This window comes from Microcaecilia unicolor, chromosome 8, assembly GCF_901765095.1.
Source record: "Microcaecilia unicolor chromosome 8, aMicUni1.1, whole genome shotgun sequence".
NCBI lineage: Eukaryota > Metazoa > Chordata > Amphibia > Gymnophiona > Siphonopidae > Microcaecilia > Microcaecilia unicolor.
In genome coordinates, this window is record NC_044038.1 from 183,352,601 (window position 1) to 183,372,853 (window position 20,253).

The window sequence follows — 20,253 nt, forward strand, 5'->3', positions numbered from 1 at the left end:
TTTTGGTCAGGGATCACAGATCATGATTCCCTCTGGAACTCCCAGTTTGCCTATGAAGTCTCCTCCTGAGGGATGTGAGCACTGAGTCTGCAGGGCCTCCAGCTCTGGGAAGCCTGAAAACTGAGCCCAGGTCTCCTGTAAGCCAGCACCCTGCACTGCCACTGGGGCTAGACCAGGAATAAGAGGTTTGGGAGAAGACAGTAAAGGGGCTGAGATTCAGAAGAAAACAGCAAAGGAGCCGTTTATTCTCTAAGAATATTTCAGATTCATCAGGAGGGCCACCACCAATCTCTCCATAATTCCTACAAAGTGCACAGGTGTGTTTTACCCACAAGAGAGACTACAGGAATTCTTTCACTAATACCCACAGACATTTATGATGGAGGACAGGATTCTTTATTATTTCCTTCAATTAAACTGGTTAAGTATATAAGACAGTTTTCATCTTCTCTTCCTTACTAGGCTCCTTCATTATGGAACTCTCTTCTCTCGTTTCTTTGTTCTTTAATAAATTATTTGTTGTTTTGTAAGCAACTTAAAATTATATTGTTAAAGAAATATGTGGTATGAGGATACAAGGTTCATTGTGTGATTCTGGTTGTTTGTTTTTGTACCTTCCCAGCTGTATGTGCAGGCTTTTGCTTTTTTTGTGATCCACTTGTGGAATGTAAGATTGAGGATAATGTAATGTAATCTATTTCTTTGAGTTCTTTTCTGAAACCAATGAAAGAAAAAAACACTACTATGCCCTAAACCTGCACCCAGAAATTCCTCCATTTTTACCTGCACATTGGTGAGCACTTTTAAAATAGTCAATTTACTCACATAAACTGATTTTAAAAAGTAGCTTTCCTAAGAGCTCTCCGGCATTGTGTGGGCACCAACATCTCAAAATAATAGGGAGTATCAAACACAACACAATTGACTGCTCCCTGGACAAAATCAAGGAGCTTGCTCAATACTGGGGGGTGCCCAGCACCCACTGACACCCACAGAACTGGCTTTTATGTTTCTGTACATTTCTGAGTTTCAGCAAGAGGATTTGAAGTATAAAGTGGAAGTGTTCTCAGAAGGCCAGGGCTGTACCTCTGTTGCAGAAGAACAAATGACAGGGGGTTACAGGAGCATGAGGAACTCCCTAGTGTTACAGAATAGAGTGGAGAGGGGAGAACAGCCCAGGAGGTGACAGGAATACAGGGCAAGTCCTCTAGTGTTGCAGTATAAGGGGGAGAGGGCAGCAGTAGCAGAGCCAAGCAGGTGACAGGAACACAAAGGAACTTCTTTAGTTGTATAGTGTAGGGCAGTGTTTCTCAACCTAGTACTCAGGGTATACCCAGCCAGTTCGATTTTCAGGATATTCATAATAAATATGCATGGACGTGGGATGAACACAAAGGAACTCTATTTAGAAAATAGATGGTAGAAAACAAAAATACATTTTTAAAAACCCTTAAATGGCTGCAAGGGGTGGATGTGTGAGTGACACTTGGACGGCTACTCCAACTGTAAAGAACTAAAGGCAGATGTCAGGCAGACTTCGTAGGTCTGTGTCTGTATATAACAATCGAGTTTAGGTTACGCTGGAAAGAGCTTCAATGGCAACTTCAGTAGCTGGAACCGAGGACAGTGCTGGGCAAAGTTTTACAGTCTTAGTTCCACAAATGACAAGACAGATTTGGATAGGCTGGAGTGGGCTTTGATGGCAACTCCAGTAGGTGGAACATAAGGACAGAGCCAGGTGGACTTCTACGGTCCACATCCCAGAAATGCCAAAGAAAGACTCGTGATAAAGTATATAATATCACATTTATTGTTGATGTAATCATGAATGGATAATGAATGTGACTGTTGGGCAGACTGGATGGGCCATTCAGGTCTTTATCTGCCTTCACTTACTATGTTACTATGAGATAGATTTGCATACCAAGGTTGAAAGCACAGAGCTGAGAGCTGATGATGGAGGAAAAAAGCACAAATAAGAGAGACTTGCCCATTGAACAGAGACCCTACAGCCAGACCAGTTTTCAGGATATCCACATTGACAGTGCATGAGAGAAATCAGGTTTAGAAAGCAGTAAAGTTACTGTGAAGTGAGGAAGAGAATCAGATGTGGAGCCAGTGTAGTGATTTGAGGAGCGACATTAAATAGCCATGCTGAAGGAAGATAAATTGTGCAGCTGAATTATGAATGTATTGTAGTAAAAAAAAAAAAGATGGCTCAGAGGGAGACTGTGAAAGAGCAGGCTGCAGTTGTCTAAGCAGGAGGCAAATCTATCAGCATCCTGAAAAAGTCCCAAAGCAGCATTTGTTAAATTCTATGCCTGTGACCCACCACACAGTCCCGGCTGTCAGCGGCATCCACTCCCCATGCTGCAGATCACTTTGTACATTACATGATGTTTCCTCTTGTGTAAGTATAGCCAAGCCCAAGGCTGTTCTAAACATTTGTAGACTCATACAGTCTGACTGGGTGCACGTCCATATTTATGCTGATGACGTCTTGATATTTCTGCCTTTTAGGATTGACCCTTACTTGTGATAGCTAGTTGTACAGACAAGAAGACTTGGTTGACTGAAAACAATTTGGTTCTGAATTTATGAAAGACAGAATTATTGATTTTGCACATGTCATACTGGACTGCTTCACCTCAGATGCTTGATGTGAGATTTTGTCAACTTCCCACTGTCAAAGTGGAAATTATTTAGAAGTACAGTTGACCTTTAAATGGCACTGGCAAATTATGGCTTCTTTGACACCTCAAGAGATTACTGGACACTGAAGAATTTTGTACAGTAGTTTGGACAGTGACATTACTTGGTGGTTTTCTGACAATACCACATGAACCCTACAATATGCTATGATTCTATAAAGGTGTGGATCCCAGATCGGTGCCCAAAATAATTAGTTAATGGGCTCCAATGATTTAATTATTGGACTCAGCAGGCACTTAACTGGAATTAATTATAATTTGGGCACTGTGCTATTCTGTAACAGTGGGTTCCTGAACTGGATTGTGCACAACTCAAAAAGAGGCATGACTGTGGGAGGAGCATGACCAGGTCAGGGCATTCATGAAAAATGTACACAGTGATACAGACCAGCGGGGATCTGCACTCAATTTGCCCACCAGGATTTACACCAGGTTTCAGCTGGTATGAGACCTCACACCCAAAGTTAAGCATGGAATTGGGCATTCATCCTGGAATGCCCTTTCCAGAAATAGCATTTGATGCTGAATTTTATCAATGCCTAATTTGCAGTGGCATTATACAATTTCCCCCTATGTGCACATTATCCCAGTCTGGTGTAAGTTGCATTGGTTGCCAGTACTTGATGTTCAAAGTTTTGTGTGGACTTCTCTCACCTTGTTTAGGGGCTCTTTTGATGAATTGCCCATCTGCTCACTCTCTCAAACCATCTCTATTGCATTTGCTGCTAATCTCTACTATAATAAAAGGCACCTTCAACGTTCTGAAGCTGACTCCGTGGCTTCAAGTGAAGAGTTCGTAAGGATCATTAGGTTCGTCACTCTGTAACCATCTCTCTCAGCCCCGCCCTCATGCCTCTGATAGGTCCGCCGCCCTCGACATCATCATGTTTTGACGTCAAGGGCGGCGGACCTATCAGAGGCGCGAGGGCAGGGCCGACAGAGATGGTTACAGAGCGACGAACCTGACGAAAATTACGAACCCTTAACCTCAATGAAGCCACGGAGTCAGCTTCACAACATTGCAGGTGGGTGGCTGGAGGGGAGGGGAGGGGTGGGAAAGAGAGGGGGCAACTACCCTGGAACTGGGAGGGAGGGAGAGGGGGGGGGCAACGACCCAGGAACTGCGTAGGCGGCCCACGACCCAGGAACTGGGTGGGTGGCCCCTGCAACTTGGAGGGTGGGTGGCCAGACCCTGGAACTTGGAGGGGGGCCAGGCAGACCCAGAAAGTGGGATGGAGGGAGGGGGTGACCCTGAAACTGGGTGGGTGGGTGGGAGGGAGGGACAGCGGACACTGGAACTTGGAGGGGGGGCGGACGGACCCTGGAACTGGGAGGGAGGGGGCGCGGGCGGACCCTGAAACTTGGAGGGAGGGGGCCCCTGGCACACACTCTCATTCTCACACACTCACACACACACACACACACACAGTCTCACTCTCTCTGGCACACACACTCACACATTCACTCTCGCGCTGTCACACACACTCACACATTCACTCTTTCTGTATCACACACTCACTCTGTAAAACACACACACTCCGAGGAAAACCTTGCTAGCGCCCATTTCATTTGTGTCAGAAACAGGCCTTTTTTCCTAGTTCTAAATAAATGGCTCAAGCATTATTAGTATGTCACTAGGCATTTTCAGTGTTAGGTCCAAGATTGTGGAACAAACTCCCTGTCAGAATTACATTGGATCTAGGTGTTCTGTCACTTCAGAGACAGGTTAAAACTGCTTTATTTACAGTAGCGTTTTTATGATTGTGATACAATGTTGTGTGAGAGGAAGTAGCAGTGAATTATGTACATGTTTGTCAGACTGTTATTTCCTGTGTGCTTTGTGAGCTGCTTAGAATGTAAAAGGAATGAGGTTAAAATATTGTAAACAAAGAAAATGTTATCTGAGAAATAAACCACACTTTTCTGATCTCCAGTTTTCCATTTTAGTTCAGACTTTGAAATGTAACTTGAGTTACATTTGTGCTTTGAGTTACAACTAAAAAGTGTGAACTAAATCCAAAAATAATCTTCCCTTCCCTTTGTTTTCCAACTGTCCTTTCAGATTCTGCACTACCAGGGAAGTTTCTGAAGAGACATGAGCTGAACTTAGTTAAACCATTGTCAACCTGGGACAAGTTGTCTCACTGCTAGTGACATTACAGGTTGTTTTCTGTACTTTCAGATTCTGCACTACCAGGGAAGTTTCTGAAGAGACATGAGCTGAACTTAGTTAAACCATTGTCAACCTGGGACAAGTTGTCTCACTGCTAGTGACATTACAGGTTGTTTTCTGTACTGGATTCATGTGGACAGAGCAGTGATTCCCAAATCTGCCCTGGGGGAACCCCAGCCAGTCAAGCTTTCAGGATATCTACAATGAATACTCATGAGAGCGATTTGCACACACTACCTCCTTGGTATGCAAATCTGTCTCATGCATATTCCTTGTGGACATCCTGAAAACCTGACTGGCTGGGGTTCCCTCAGGACAGGTTTGGGAATCACTGGGTTAGAGCAAGAGTGCTGAACCCAGTTCTCAGGACACATCAAGCCAGTCTGGTTTCCAAGATACCCACAATGAATATGCGTGAGATAGGTTTGCATGTATTGCCTCCATTATATGCAAATCTATCTCATGTATATTCATTGTGGGTATCTTGAAAACTTGATTGTCTGGGTGTGTCCCAAGGACTGGGTTGAGAACCCCTGGGCTAGAGGATAAGGTTGACACCTGATTCCATGTCATAAAGACCAGGCTAATCCATACTGCAGTCATAGATTTTTAGTTTTGAGTTTATTGAGAAACTCAATGAGGCAATCAGAATGGCAAACCCATGCATGCAACAGGGTTTAGCTCTATTCTTATGACATGGAGTAAAGTGACATCCCAAGGGAATGATACTATCGGCTCTGGGCTATCCCAAATTGTCTCCAAGAACTAGATTGTCTTGGCGTTGCTTTATTACTGTCCTCTGAAATGAAACACTGGCTTTTCATGCAGTAATCAGAAATATTTCTAGAGGTCAGAAGACTTAATCCCCAGATCTGTTACTGAGCCTGGGCTAAGGTCCTTGCACCTGACTCTGCCCATTCACAGAGCTGCCAAGTTACCCAGTTCCAGGAGGGAGACCTTTTGGCCAGTGCTGGTTATAAACTTGCATCCCAAAGCAGTGTGGGATTTGTAGTCCTTGGCTCTACCCATTGAATCCAGACTGCAGGTTTCATAGTGAAACAGGATTAGGTTGTCAGAAATCCAGGACTGGCCTAAAGTCTCCCTCCTAGAACTGGGTAAATTGGGAGCTCTGCATTTATAATTGGGTGATTCTGTGCCACTGTGAACCTTCTGAGCGAGAATGTATCCATACCCAAACCTTGCCATGTTTCACTGCTGATACAGCGGGTTTCTCTTCGCTTAGTTACAGAGTATTTATAGACAGCAAAGAAGAGAAAACTACAGATGCTAATGAGCCTACAAATTATCTGTCAGTCAGCCTTTAAGTGCTGATAAGGGAGAGTTTGATTGCATTAAGTGTACAGCCAAAGCCCTCTCTCACCCTGCTAACAAGCTATTAGATCCCTGACCTGCATAAGACACATCCAAATAAACCAAATGGGGTGACTGTGATAGTTCTAAAGCTTGTGAGCCTCATACCTTTTGCTCCAACGTAGAACAGATCAGGGGATAATGCTGACTGCTGCCCGAGGTGAGGCTGTGAGTTCATGCTTCCCACCTGGTCTCTCCTTCTTACAGACCAGCATTTGGGTTGATCCGTTCCAAGGGGTTTCAAGTAGGGGTCAGCTGGAATCTCATTCTGCCACTATCTATATGAATTCTGTGCAGAGCTTCCAAGTTACCCAGTTCCAGGAGGGAGATTTTATTTCTGACAACTTCATCTTGTTGAATTTTGGAACCTGCAGTCTGGATTTCAATGGGTCGATCAGGGACTACAAATGCCACACTGCTTTGGGATGTAAGTTTAAAACCAGGACTGGATAAAAAGTCTCCCTCTTGGAACTGGGTAACTTGGCAGTTCTCTCTGTGCGCCCTAATGGGATTATGGCATTAGCTGTACATAGCAAACCTGTGCTTTGCTGGTTGAGTTCCTTTCTCTTCCCCAAAGGATCAACATTGCTAAGCAGCCCTTTCGAAATATCCTGTCTCTCTTCACCTGAGGCCAGAAATAAACACAGACCCACAAGCACCAAACTCAGCAATGAAAAACTGAGGAGAAGCTTCTCCTACCCACAATCTGCCGAGCTGTGTGGGAAGAGGCGGTAAAAGCAGAGTAGTGAGTGAGTTCACTGTGTCTTGTGAAAGTCATTAAAACCCACTTCAACTTCACATCCAGACTGAGTTATTTCTTCCAACTGAAATCCGAATGTCAGCTGTTAGACATAAGCAGGCTGTAAGATGTCTCTGTTTGTTACTCTCTAGGTGATCCCTGCTCTGCAGACCCCACCACAGTCACTGAATGTAAATCTCTTCATTGAGGAGCAACCACTAACCAGGGCCAGAGAATGGATTTTGTGATGAAACAAGCTTTGGGGGGTAAGTACATCTTCCATGCATCCTCCCATTGCACGCTCTGTCCCATTACTGCTAAACCTCTGAGCCAATGTTCTGCACTCTCAAAACTCTTCCATCAGGATCAGGATGGGCGGGAGGGATCAGTATTGTTATGCTCAAAGATCATTCAAAAGTAATTATTCAAGAAATCTGGATTCTGTTCTGGTTGAGATCGCTTTAATTGTACCAATATGAGAATGATACAAAGCTGTGAAGACACAAAACAATGACCATATGATCCATACTCAACAGATGCATTTTCTACAGCTCCTGCATAAAAGCATAAGTAGTGTCATGCCAGCTCACACCAAAAATCCAAGTTCAGCGGCCCATCAGGACCTTTCCAGCAGATCATAAGTACATAAGCATAAGAGATCAGTTCCTTGCTGCTTATTCCCAGGAAATGAGCAGTGGCTTTCCCAAGTCAAGCCCAGCTGTGCAGGATTACCTGACCACATCTTCCAGCAACAAATTCCACTGCTTGATTATGCATGGAATGAAATTCTTTCTCAGTGTTCCATAGTCTTAGTACTGTCTGAAAGGATAAGTAACCTTTCCCTATGTATTTAAAAACATGTGAACCTACCAATCCAGGAAACACTTCCAGACACCATTTTATAAACCTCTATCATAGGGGTGGGCAACCTCAGTCCTCAAAGGCCACAACCCAGTCAGGTTTGCAAGATTTCCACAATGAATATGCATGAGATCTATTTGCATACAATGGAAGCAGTACATGCAAACCAATATCATGCATTTCATTGTGGAAATCTTTAAAGCCAACTGGATTGTGCCCCTTGACGACCGTGGTCACCCACTCCTGCTCCAGTCTGTGAACCAGTACAATACCATATTGTAGACACTGTATGAGCCAGCACATGACTGTGCTCAGCAGCGCCCCTCTGAGGTGAAACCCAGCAGCACTGTATAAAGCCATCAATGGTTGTTTCAAAGAAAGCAAAGCAGTAGGTGAGGATAGCTCAGCACTTAAACAAAAGGGAAAGGAAATGAGCTCCCACCCACCACACAGAACTATGGGATAGAGATGGAAAGGGATAGGGAGAGTAGCTGAATGTGGATTTCAGACTTGGAGACTGTGCTTTCTTCTAGTGGCCAACACAGGTTCTTCAATAATCCAGTTTCATAGTGCCTCAAAACTGCCGATAGCTAATGGTGTGAGTATAAAAGATTTTTATTACCCTTCACCAGTGATCTCTCTAAGGTGAGCACATGAGCAATCGCTCATACAAATCAGGAGTGTCGCTTACTTAAGATCAATGTTCGCTCACTTAAGGGGATGCAGGAACAAAACTTTTTACCGCCCTACGGAAACAGTAAAAAGTTTTGTTCTCAAAGTAAAAAATCCTTTCCTCCCTTCCTGTCTTCCTCCCTGCAGGTCTCACTTACAGGATCCTGCAGCTGGCAATGATTCACAGTAAGAGGCTATCTCCATAGCCTTCCTCCTGCTGCGTCCCGCTCTCTCTACTGCAACTTCCTGAAAGTTGCAGTAGAGAGGGCGGGACACGGCAAAAGAAAAGCCACGGAAATGGCCTCTGACTGTGAATCGCTGCCAGCTGCAGGAACCCAAGGAGATTGGATAAAGACAGAAGACGGGATAATGCCAAAAAGCTGAAGCCAATTAGGCCAATCTGTTTCCCCTCCCCCATGCAGCCATTATCCCCATACACTCAAAACAAAGCAAACAAACCTATGAGCTGCTGCATCCATCATGTTGTTCTTTGTTTCTGGTAGCATTTTTATAAATATCCATATTTTATTTTATTTTATATCCATATGCTGCACAAGCCGACATGTTTAAAAATATATTTTTAAACATGTATGCTTGTGCAGCATATGGATATACACAGAGGAAGTACAATAACGGAATAACTTTTCATAGGTAGAGTAGTAATCAGTGTGTCATTTGTAGATGCTGGTTATAGGGACACCCTAGAACATGTCTTCAATTCAACATGTCTAGCGCATTCAATATGGTAGACCACAATATACTACTAAGTATACTCAACAGGATAGGAATCAGAGGGAATATACTCAAATGGATCAAGGGGTTCCTAACCACAAGATCATATCAAGTAAAGTCAAACTCCAACATCTCTCCACCCTGGAAAACCGACTGCAGAGTACCTCAGGGATCACCTCTCTCACCCATGCTTTTCAACCTAATGATGACCCCCTTAGCCAAATCTCTTTTCAATCTAGGCCTTAACCCTTTTCTGTATGTGGATGATGTCACAATATACATACCTTTCAAATCGAACCTTTCAGTAATCACCAATATAATAAAAAACAGCCTAAGCCTAATGGATCCCTGGGCTATGACATTCAAACTAAAACTCAATAAAGAAAAAACACACTGCCTTATTCTTTCATCTCAACATTTTACAAACTACCCCACAGCCATACATACCCCGGAACACACTCTTCCAATCTCAGATAACCTGAAAATCCTCAGCATTATTATTGACAGCAACCTAATGCTAAAGAACCGAGCTACTGCCATTACAAAGAAAATTGGAAACTCAAACGGATAAAACAATTCTTCCCGAGGGAAACTTTTCGCAACATGATTCAAACAATGGTATTAATACATGTCGATTACTGCAATGGAGTATATGCGGGTTGCAGGGAACAAATCCTAAGGAAACTACAGACTGCTCAGAATACGGCAGCCAGGCTTATCTATGGAAAATCTAAATTTGAAAGCGCAAAGCCCCTCCAGGAAAACCTACACTGGCTACCAATCAAGGAACATATCGCCTTCAAGATTTGTACCTTTGTTCACAGAAATCTACGAATAATCATCTAGAATTCCTAAAAAACCTAAAACCTCACCTATTCAAGAAGGCATACCCCACAGTATCTGACATAAACACCGAATAATGAAATATGACATTTTAATGAGGAAACGGAGAGTTTTCAACCCCGACACATGATCACACCCTAACATTTTGTCTGAATCACCCCAACCTGTTTACCGATACTTCTTTACTGTATTTGTCATTGCATTAGTACCCCTATACTGTATTTGTTCACACCGGAGTCTGTAACCACCTCTCCAGAACTATGTAAGCCACTTTGAGCCTACTAATAAGTGGGAAAAGGTGGGATACAAATGTAACAAATAAATAAAATAAAAAATGTTATAGTCGTGCAGAGATTTTTTTTCTCCTGGTAAGGGCCACTAAAACAGATATCATGTTATGAGCATCAGATGTTGAACATTCAGAGAGAGGCAGTTGCAGGTGAGAAGGCAGAGGGAGAGACACAAGGAGGAGAGAAAGCACAGGACTCCCTGCCTGTCTCTCTGTCTCATTCTTTTTCCATCATTCACTCTTTATGCTTGTCTCTGAATCTTTCCCTCTGTATATTTCCCTTACCGTTACTGTCTCTAGATCCCTCTTTTCTTTTTACTAGCATTGAAATTATATGAAATAATTTTTTTTTAATAATTAAAACTAAATCTGTCCTGCAGATAGCTCGGGGACACCCCCCCCCCCCCCCCTTTTTGGCTGGCGGGCTATTTTCAGCGCTCACTTGAAAAACATTTTGCATGCAGCAGTTTGCTCCTTGGAGGGAACACTGCGCTTCACCCTTGAGCCCCACAGTATACCACCACAAAACGCATTGAGGGCCTTTCCTCTCATGAATTATTAATCCTCAGCCAGATGGACAGCCTGCAAAGCTCTGTCAGCAAACTGCTCTGAGAGGGGACATGCTGAGTGAGCAGATTCTGCTGCTGTTTCTAGGTCTCTGTAAAAACATCTAAATGGATCACCAAGGGCTTCCATCCAGAAGATATTCACAAGGATCTTTGCAAGGTCTGCAGGGAACTGGCCAGTTGTTATTATGGAGACTTGGACCATTTCTTTACATTCCCTGATGTCACTAGATCGAGCTCAATCAAGGGAGAATAGCCAGAGCTGTTGGATTATTTGTAGTAAATAATTAGCAGATTTTAGTACACACAGCTTCAGCTTTAGAAATGTTAATTTCTTTCTTCATCTCTCTCTCATTCACCCCTGAATAATTCACTGCTGAGTCACTTTAAAGTTGAAGTAACAAAACATCTGTTTACTCACAGTTTGTAGTTAGATTATAATCAGACAGGCTTATATATACATATTACTATACATTTGTATTATCAGCTCCTTCCATGTGCTTAGATGGTAATGGATGCTCACACCACCATAGATCCTCTCAGGTTAGGAGAGATCATGAGCTCCATGTGCTCCATGTGCTGCATGTGCTGCATCTAACCCCCACAGGAAGTTGCATAGCAGTGTGACCTCTCTAAGTAATTCACATCAGAGGTCACAGAGTAATCACAGAGAAATAATAGGTGACAGGCAATGCATGTAAAATACAATTACATTCCAACAAACCCCTTCTCATGCATAACTGTCATGCAATTATTTATTCATACAAAGTCCAAGCTTTATACGCAGATTCACAAAACGTTCTCTGGGTAATGGTTTGGTCATGATGTCAGCTGTCATCTCACTGGTGTGACAATAGTGTAGACTGATGACCCCTTCTTTTGCCAACTCTCGCACGTTGTGGTATTTCGTTGCGATGTGCTTGGTGCGTGACTGAACCTTGTCATTCTGTGACAGTCGGATGCAGCTCTGATTATCTTCCATTATCTGGATTGGTCTCTTTTCAGCTATACCAAAATCCAGCATAAGTTTTTCAATCCACATCAGTTCTCTGCACGCTTCCGATACAGCCACATATTCAGCTTCTGTAGAAGACAAACTCACAATACTTTGTTTATGACTGGCCCATGAAATGTGTACATTTCCATACATAAACACATATCCACTTGTGGATTTATAATCAGAATGATCCCCTGCCCAATCTGAATCACAGTAACATATTAGTTTTGGATTACTATTGGCTGAAATCTTTAATTTACAATCAATGGTACCCTTTAAATACCTTACCATCCTTTTAACTGCAGTCCAATCTGATTTGGTAGGTGAGCTGACCCTTCTGCTCAAAATTCCTACTGCATTTGCTATATCAGCCCTGTATGTGGTAGCTAGATATAAAAGCTTACCTATGGCTGATCTATATTGGATGTTATCTGGTAAAGGTTCTCTTACTGTTTCATCCTTCAGAAAATCAGTGATCATGGGAGTGCTTACAACTTGGGCATCTTGCATACCTAAACTTTCAATAAGCTCATTTATTTTCTGCTTCTGGCTTAGAAGATAAGAACCATCATTTTGTTTCTCAATTTCTATACCAAGATAGTATGACACATTACCAAGTTCTTTTATCTCAACATTCTGGTTTAAACACTTTACAATGTCCTTGTACTCTTGCTCACTTTTGCTTGCAATGAGCAGATCATCAACAAAAGCTAAAATGTATGCATATTGTCCATTTCTGCACCTAGTGTACAAGCATTTATCTGCTTCACCTTGCTTAAATCCTAAATTTGTCAATATTTCATGCAATTTTTCATTCCAACATTTTGCACTTTGCTTTAATCCATAAAGACCTTTGTTTAATTTACACACTAGCTGTCTTTGTTTTGTATTTATGAAACCTGTTGGTTGTTCCATGTACAAGTCTTCAGTTATATCTCCATGAAGGAATGCTGTTTTCACATCAATGTGGTTGACTTGCATGCCTTTTGAGACTGCAATGCTCAGAAGTGTTCTGATTGTCGTGTGTTTCACTACAGGTGCAAACACTTCATCAAAATCTTCTCCATAATTTTGAAGATATCCCTTTGCCACTAATCTGGCTTTATACCTTTCCACTTTTCCTTGTGCATTCCTTTTTAACTTGAATACCCATTTGCATCCTATAGCTTTCTTGCCAGGAGGTAATTTTGTAAGAATCCAAGTATTATTTTTATCCAATGCATCAATTTCTTCTTGTGCAGCTTTATGCCATTCAGCAGCTTCTTCTGCTGGCATTTTCTCAATCTCATCCCATGTTAAGGGCTCTTGAGCTTCTGCTGACTTTGTTAGGTAAGACAGTCTTAGGGGTGGAACACCTTTGTTTTCCCTGAATGAGCGTCTGACAACAGGTTGGTCTGACCTTTCCGCATCCTCTAAATCTGAGAGTCCTTCTCCAATTGATTCCCCTTCTCCAACTGTACTGTCTTCTTCAATGATCCTTTCTGTGTCTGCTTCCTCTGCCTGTTCCTCGTTAGATACAGGTGAGTTGCTTTCAGACATCTGCCTTGGTATGGCATTTATATACACTGGCATGTCTATTATGGTTCTAGTTTCATATTCTGGATGATAAGGCTCATCTGGGATAATCCAGCCTTTATCAACCCTTTTGTTTTCATCAAAATATGTAACATGTCTTATGCCAACAATGCCAGTTTTCAGATTCAAAATTCTATATCCTTTGTGTCCTGGAGCATAGCCAACTAAAATGCCCCTTTCTGTTGTGGAATCCAGCTTATGCCTTCTTTGCTTTGGTATATGAGCATATGCTGTACTTCCAAATGTTCTTATGTGTGACAGGTTTGGCTTCCTACCATGCCATGTCTCATGTGGTGTGCGCTCAGCGCCTTTAGTTGGCATTCTGTTTTGTAGGTACACTGCTGTGAGAATGGCTTCCCCCCATAGTCTTTTAGGGAGATTGCTATCTGACAGCATACACCTGGTCATTTCCACAAGTGACCTAAATTTTCTCTCTGCAACAGAATTTTGTTCTGGTGTATAAGCTACTGTTGTGATATGTTGAATGCCTTCTTGTTCTAGAAATGTGCGCATGCTTTGTGAAGTGAACTCACCACCATTGTCGGTCTGAAGAACCTTTGGTTTTCTTTCAAATTTATTGCTCACCATGGCTACGTATTTCTTCAGCATGTCTGTGACTTGACTTTTCTCTTTCAGCAAATAGGCCACACAATATCTAGAGAAATCATCCAAGAATATTAGCACAAATCTGTTATTTCCCAATGATGGGATATTAAACGGTCCACATAAGTCACTGTGTATTAAGTCCAGCACTTTATTACTCCTATTTCCTGTGTATGCAGGAAATGAGGGTCTCACACCTTTTTGAGTAACACAGTCTATGCATTTCTCAATTTTACCAGCATCTGCACTTATCTGAATGCCGGTGGCCAGTTGCTTACTGTAAAGATCCTGGATCACCTTAGAATCACGATGTCCCAGGCGGCGATGCCAGATTTCCAGACTACATTTACCATCATTCTTCCTTACTTGCGCCATATGTGAGGCTTCACCTGAAATGCTCAGTTTATAAACATCATTATGCATAAAAGCTTCAGCATACACTTCATCATTTTTAGAGATTGTGCACTTACTGTTTTCAAAATGAATCGCAAATCCCTTCTTATCTAATGTAGATACACTAAGCATATTGCAAACTGCTTGGGGAATATACAAGACATCACTTACAGGAATTTCTTTAACTTCATTAGACACTTTGCATTTTAAGAATCCAATACCTTTTGCTTGGATCTTAGCAGTCCCTGCGTTTGCAGTTTTAAGAATACCTTCCTCTGGACACATTTCCTGAAAGAAATTCTTACAATTGGTTAAATGGCATGTGCTCCCTGAATCCAAAATCCAAGTACTTTCATTTGAATTATTATTTACCATAGTCAAAGATTTTTCTGCCATTAGAAAGCCCTTGTGTTTATCTTTGTCCTTCATACATTTCCTGGTTTGAAAATTCTTTAGTTCCATTGGCTTAGGTGAGCTAGAGGGAGTGTTTTGTGTTTCCTTACACCATTTAGATACATGTCCCTCCTTTCCACATGAGTAGCAAATCAGCTTGCCCTTGGGTGGAGTTTTCCCATAGCTCCGCCTTCCTCTGTTCTTTGCCAAGAAATTTGTTTCATTTCTCTCTGACTTGCTTTGAGAACACATCTCCTCAGAATCATTTATTATGCATTCCTGCCTTAGTTTTGATGTTGCCTGTTCAAAAGATTGCCCTTCAATGGCCTCATTTACAGACCTAAAAACATCAAACTTCTTTGATAGTGAGGTAAAAAGAAATGCTCTTTTCAATGCATCACACATGGGAATTCCTGAAAGTTCTAGCTTTTGAAATGAAGACATAAGATGCATAATGTGATCATTACATTTACTTTTATCCCTTAATTTGGTTTCATTCAACTCTGCTAACCAAATTGGTTGCTGCTTTGCATATGTAGTTGCATACATAGTTCTCAGTTTATATAAAATGTCCTTTGGTGTATCTTTTCCCTCCACTAATATGGCTTGTTTCTCTGAGAGAGCTTCCAAAAGCATGCACTTCACATAATAGTTTGCATTGTCCCATTCAGCCATATTTTCAGCTGTTCTGTCTTGATCTAAGCATATATTTAATCTTTTTGCTCGAAGGAGACATATGAATCTTAATTCCCACTGCCGATAATTAAACTCAGTTAATTTAGGCACCTTGAGAGAATAGAACAATGGTGAATTTCTTCCCTCAGCCATTTTCTTAGCCTTCTGTCTGCTGTGTGGGGGGAGAGAGAGACAGACTGAATCTTTCCTTTAAAACTTAAGAGAAAAATGTGGCCTTTTTTTTCTGCCTGGTAATATTTCTCTTCTTTTCAATTCCTGGACCCTGGGCCCATAACCCTTTTGTTGGATTATTTGTAGTAAATAATTAGCAGATTTTAGTACACACAGCTTCAGCTTTAGAAATGTTAATTTCTTTCTTCATCTCTCTCTCATTCACCCCTGAATAATTCACTGCTGAGTCACTTTAAAGTTGAAGTAACAAAACATCTGTTTACTCACAGTTTGTAGTTAGATTATAATCAGACAGGCTTATATATACATATTACTATACATTTGTATTATCAGCTCCTTCCATGTGCTTAGATGGTAATGGATGCTCACACCACCATAGATCCTCTCAGGTTAGGAGAGATCATGAGCTCCATGTGCTCCATGTGCTGCATGTGCTGCATCTAACCCCCACAGGAAGTTGCATAGCAGTGTGACCTCTCTAAGTAATTCACATCAGAGGTCACAGAGTAATCACAGAGAAATAATAGGTGACAGGCAATGCATGTAAAATACAATTACATTCCAACAAGAGCATGGACCAGTAGGACTTTTACCCAAATTGTAAGGGACAGCACATCATTGGGAAGTGATGAAACTTCACAGCCTAACCATGGCCCCAAACAGTGAACTGGACTAAGGTAATAATGCTGTCCCAGTGAAACTGAAAGTTGAGGTCTCTGCACTGGATTACACAATTAAGCTGCAAATATGTGTGGAGAACCTTTACAGTATGATTATCAAATGAGGCATCATCTTGAAGGACAGCTTGAGTCAGTCCCGATTTCGAGTTCCTTCACTTTTCATGTGCATTCATCTCTTATGTTGTACTCTGTGTTGGAAAGCAGCTCACACAAAAAGGGGCATGCACTCCCCACAACACGGAAAGCACAAACAAAAAGCAGTGCAGTGTACAATGGATGGAAGAAGATCCTTTATTGATCAAGCAAATGACTCAATAAGGACAGTGTTCTGGCCCAAAAGCCTATGTCAAGAGTCAAATGTTATCTGATCAAATGAAAGTGCAATGTATCGCTCACTCTGTGGAAAGGCACTAAAATCCACACACTTGAGAACTGTTTGTGCAGAATCATACAGCATTCAAGATGGAGGCTTTGTTTGATCAAATAGTATCTGTGGATTCCAACAAGCTTACATGAAAATCACCAAGTGATTCTCCCGCCAAACTCAACAGGACATGTTGCACTTTCATTTGATCAGATAACATTTGACTCCTGACACAAACACGGTCTATGATGAGTCATTTGCTTGACCAATAAAGAATCTTCTGCCATCCATCGTCCACTTTGCTGCTTTTTGTTTGTGCTTTCAGTGCTCTGTGTTGGAGCTGGTATTGAGTGCACCAGAGACTATAGTGTTGAGTAGAAGCCCAAATCCCACCTGCTGAATCTCAGGGATGCTGGGAAGAATGCATCACACAAAGTGGGTGACCAGGTCTAGCCTGCTGAAAGAGAAGTGTCCGAGGCAGCGAGCGGCATGTGGAGGAGAAGCTACTAATGGAAGAAGCCATAATGTGTAGGATGGGTAGGGAGCAATATGAGAGAGGGAAAGGGACTGGGGAGAGAACCACAGACAATCTAGAAGGGGACAGGAGTGGAGGAACATACTACAACTCCATCCACTCACACACTGTCACACACTACACTCCACCTACTTACTCAGATACACCAGACACAGAGCCTGATAGTCAAAGTGATTTAGCTGAGTGCTGACCATTTAAATCGCTTGGTCGGGGATAGCCACTAATATTCAGCTGCACTTAACCGGCTTAGTGCTGCTAAATATTGTGGTTAGCGCCAGACTCAAAGCCGGCTATGTTGGGGGGAACTCTGGGGTGGAGTCAGCACTTGGCCGCTTAGGTGCTGATATCCAGCCCTTAAGAAGCTAGGTTTACTGCATAAATGGGACCCCAAAAAAGTGATTCCTGATGAATATTGACTTAAACTGGCTTAAAAATAACTGGATATTCAAAGCTGGAACCCGCACAGGTCCTGGATTTAAATATCTGGGAATAACGCTGTCCATGGTGAGCAAAAACATCTGCCACCAATGGCTGTATATTGACCCCACAGATCCCACCTACTTACTAACAAGCATGTATTACCCTCTTCCCCATGTCTCAAGATGGGAAGAAAAAATGAAAGGAGAAACCCAGGAAATGCAGTTTTTTCTATGTTCGTAGCAGGCAGTTTCCAACTCATTTTTTCTGAAACATGCTTAGTGTCTGAAAAACAGGCTACTAGAAAATGCATTCAAGCGTTTTGCAGCATTTTGCTTGTTAGCATTTGCAATGTGTTGCATTAACTATATTTTTAAAATATTATAGAGGGCAGAGAATGAGCGCAGAAGCATTAACTAGATAGAGTGTGTGTTAACTGGCTAACACTAAGTTAACGTGGGAGCATTTAGCACTCTCCAAAAACGAAGTGGCAAGTGATCCCACATTAATTTTTTGCAAGTTCAATGCAGTAATGAAAAAAATAGCATGGGATCTGCAAAAACAAATGTTTAAGCCCTAAATACTGCTGCATTGAATCTGGGTTTAGGACATGGGAAAGCCCCACATTAAGGCACTCTAAACCAAGATTCTATTGCCTTTTAGTAAATAAGTACATAAGTAATGCCACACTGGACCAAGGGTCCATCGAGCCCAGCATCCTGTCCATGACAGTGGCCAATCCAGGCCAAGGCATCTGGCGAGCTTCCCAAACGTACAAACATTCTATACATGTTATTCCTGGAATTGTGGATTTTTCCCAGGTCCGTTTAGTAGTGGTTTATGGATTTGTCCTTTAGGAAACCGTCTAACCCCTTTTGAAACTCTGCCAAGCTAACCACCTTCACCACGTTCTCCGGCAACGAATTCCAGGGTTTACTTATGCGTTGGGTGAAAAAAACTTTTCTCTGATTTGTTTTAAATTTACTACACTGTAGTTTCTTCGCATGCCCCCTAGTCCTAGTATTTTAGGAAAACGTGAACAGACACTTCACATCTACCTGTTCCACTCCACTCATTATTTTATATACCTCATGTCTCCCCTCATCCGTCTCTTCTCCAAGCTGAAAAGCCCTAGCCTCCTTAGTCTTTCTTCATAGGGAAGTCGTCCCATCCCCGCTATCATTTTCGTCACCCTTCGCTGCACCTTTTCCAATTCTACAATATTTTTCTTGAGATGCGGCAACCAGAATTGAACACAATACTCAAGATGCGGTCGCACCATGGAGCGATACAACGGCATTATAACATCCTCACACCTGTTTTCCATACCTTTCCTAATAATACCCAACATTCTATTCGCTTTCCTAGCCGCAGCAGCACACTGAGCAGAAGGTTTCAGTGTATTATCGACGACGACACCCAGATCCCTTTCTTGGTCCATAACTCCTAACGTGGAACCTTGCATGATGTAGCTATAATTCGGGTTCTTTTTTCCCACATGCACCTTGCACTTGCTCACATTAAACGTCATCTGCCATTTAGCCGCCCAGTCTCCCAGTCTCGTAAGGTCCTTCTGTAATTTTTCAAAATCCTGTCGCGAGTTAACGACTTTGAATAACTTTGTGTCATCAGAAAATTTAATTACCTCGCTAGTTACTCCCATCTCTAAATCATTTATAAATATATTAAAAAGCAGCGGTCCTAGCACAGACCCCTGAGGAACCCCACTAACTACCCTTCTCCATTGTGAATACTGCCCATTTAACCCCACTCTCTGTTTCCTATTCTTCAACCAGTTTTTAATCCAGAATAGGACATTTCCTCCTATCCCATGACCCTCCAATTTCCTGTGTAGCCTTTCACGAGGTACCTTGTCAAACGCTTTTTGAAAATCCAGATACACAGTATCAACCGGCTCCCCTTTGTCCACATGTTTGTGGGCCCGTTAGTTCTTATAAATAAGAAAATTATGTCTATGAAGTCCCAGCATTAAAAGCTAAGACAGGGTTAACATCTCTTATGACCTTGGGTCTATTTATGGTGACTGAGAAATGAAGTTTGTGCAGGTACTTGTAAGAGATCATGAACAACGTTTTCTCACTCAGACCCTAGCTGTATGAGTCCCACTGCTCTCACTGTGTCTCTCGTCATCTAGGGGAGATGAAAGAAAGAGCTGTGCTAGGATGATGTATGCTAAGTGCAAATTCTATATGGCAGTTCCACATGTAATTCCGTTATCAAATAATAGCACAAGTCAGCAGATTTGCACCCAACTTTAGGAGAAAGCACTTACGTCCTCTCAAAGGCTGGTGTAACTGTTGGCAGTTAGACACTAATAGAGGCATATTTTCAAAGCACTTAGCCTTCCAAAGTTCCATAGAAACCTATGGAACTTAGCCTCCCAAAGTGCTTTGAAAATATGCCTGCTAGTATTCTATAAGCTTTGTGTTTAACTGCTAGGTTCAGCCCTGA

General features: G+C 42.1%; 1 protein-coding gene across 2 annotated transcripts in view; it reads left to right on the top strand.

Moving 5' to 3' along the window:
- CPLX2 (complexin 2) overlaps window positions 1-20,253 on the top strand; it is a 129,446-nt gene that overhangs the window by 82,591 nt on the left and 26,602 nt on the right. For both annotated transcript variants that reach the window (XM_030212466.1, XM_030212465.1), the window contains one exon: window positions 7,147-7,260. In XM_030212466.1, coding sequence (XP_030068326.1) covers window positions 7,230-7,260 — 31 coding nt within the window. In that variant the 5' untranslated portion in view covers window positions 7,147-7,229. The remainder of the gene's footprint in view (window positions 1-7,146; window positions 7,261-20,253) is intronic.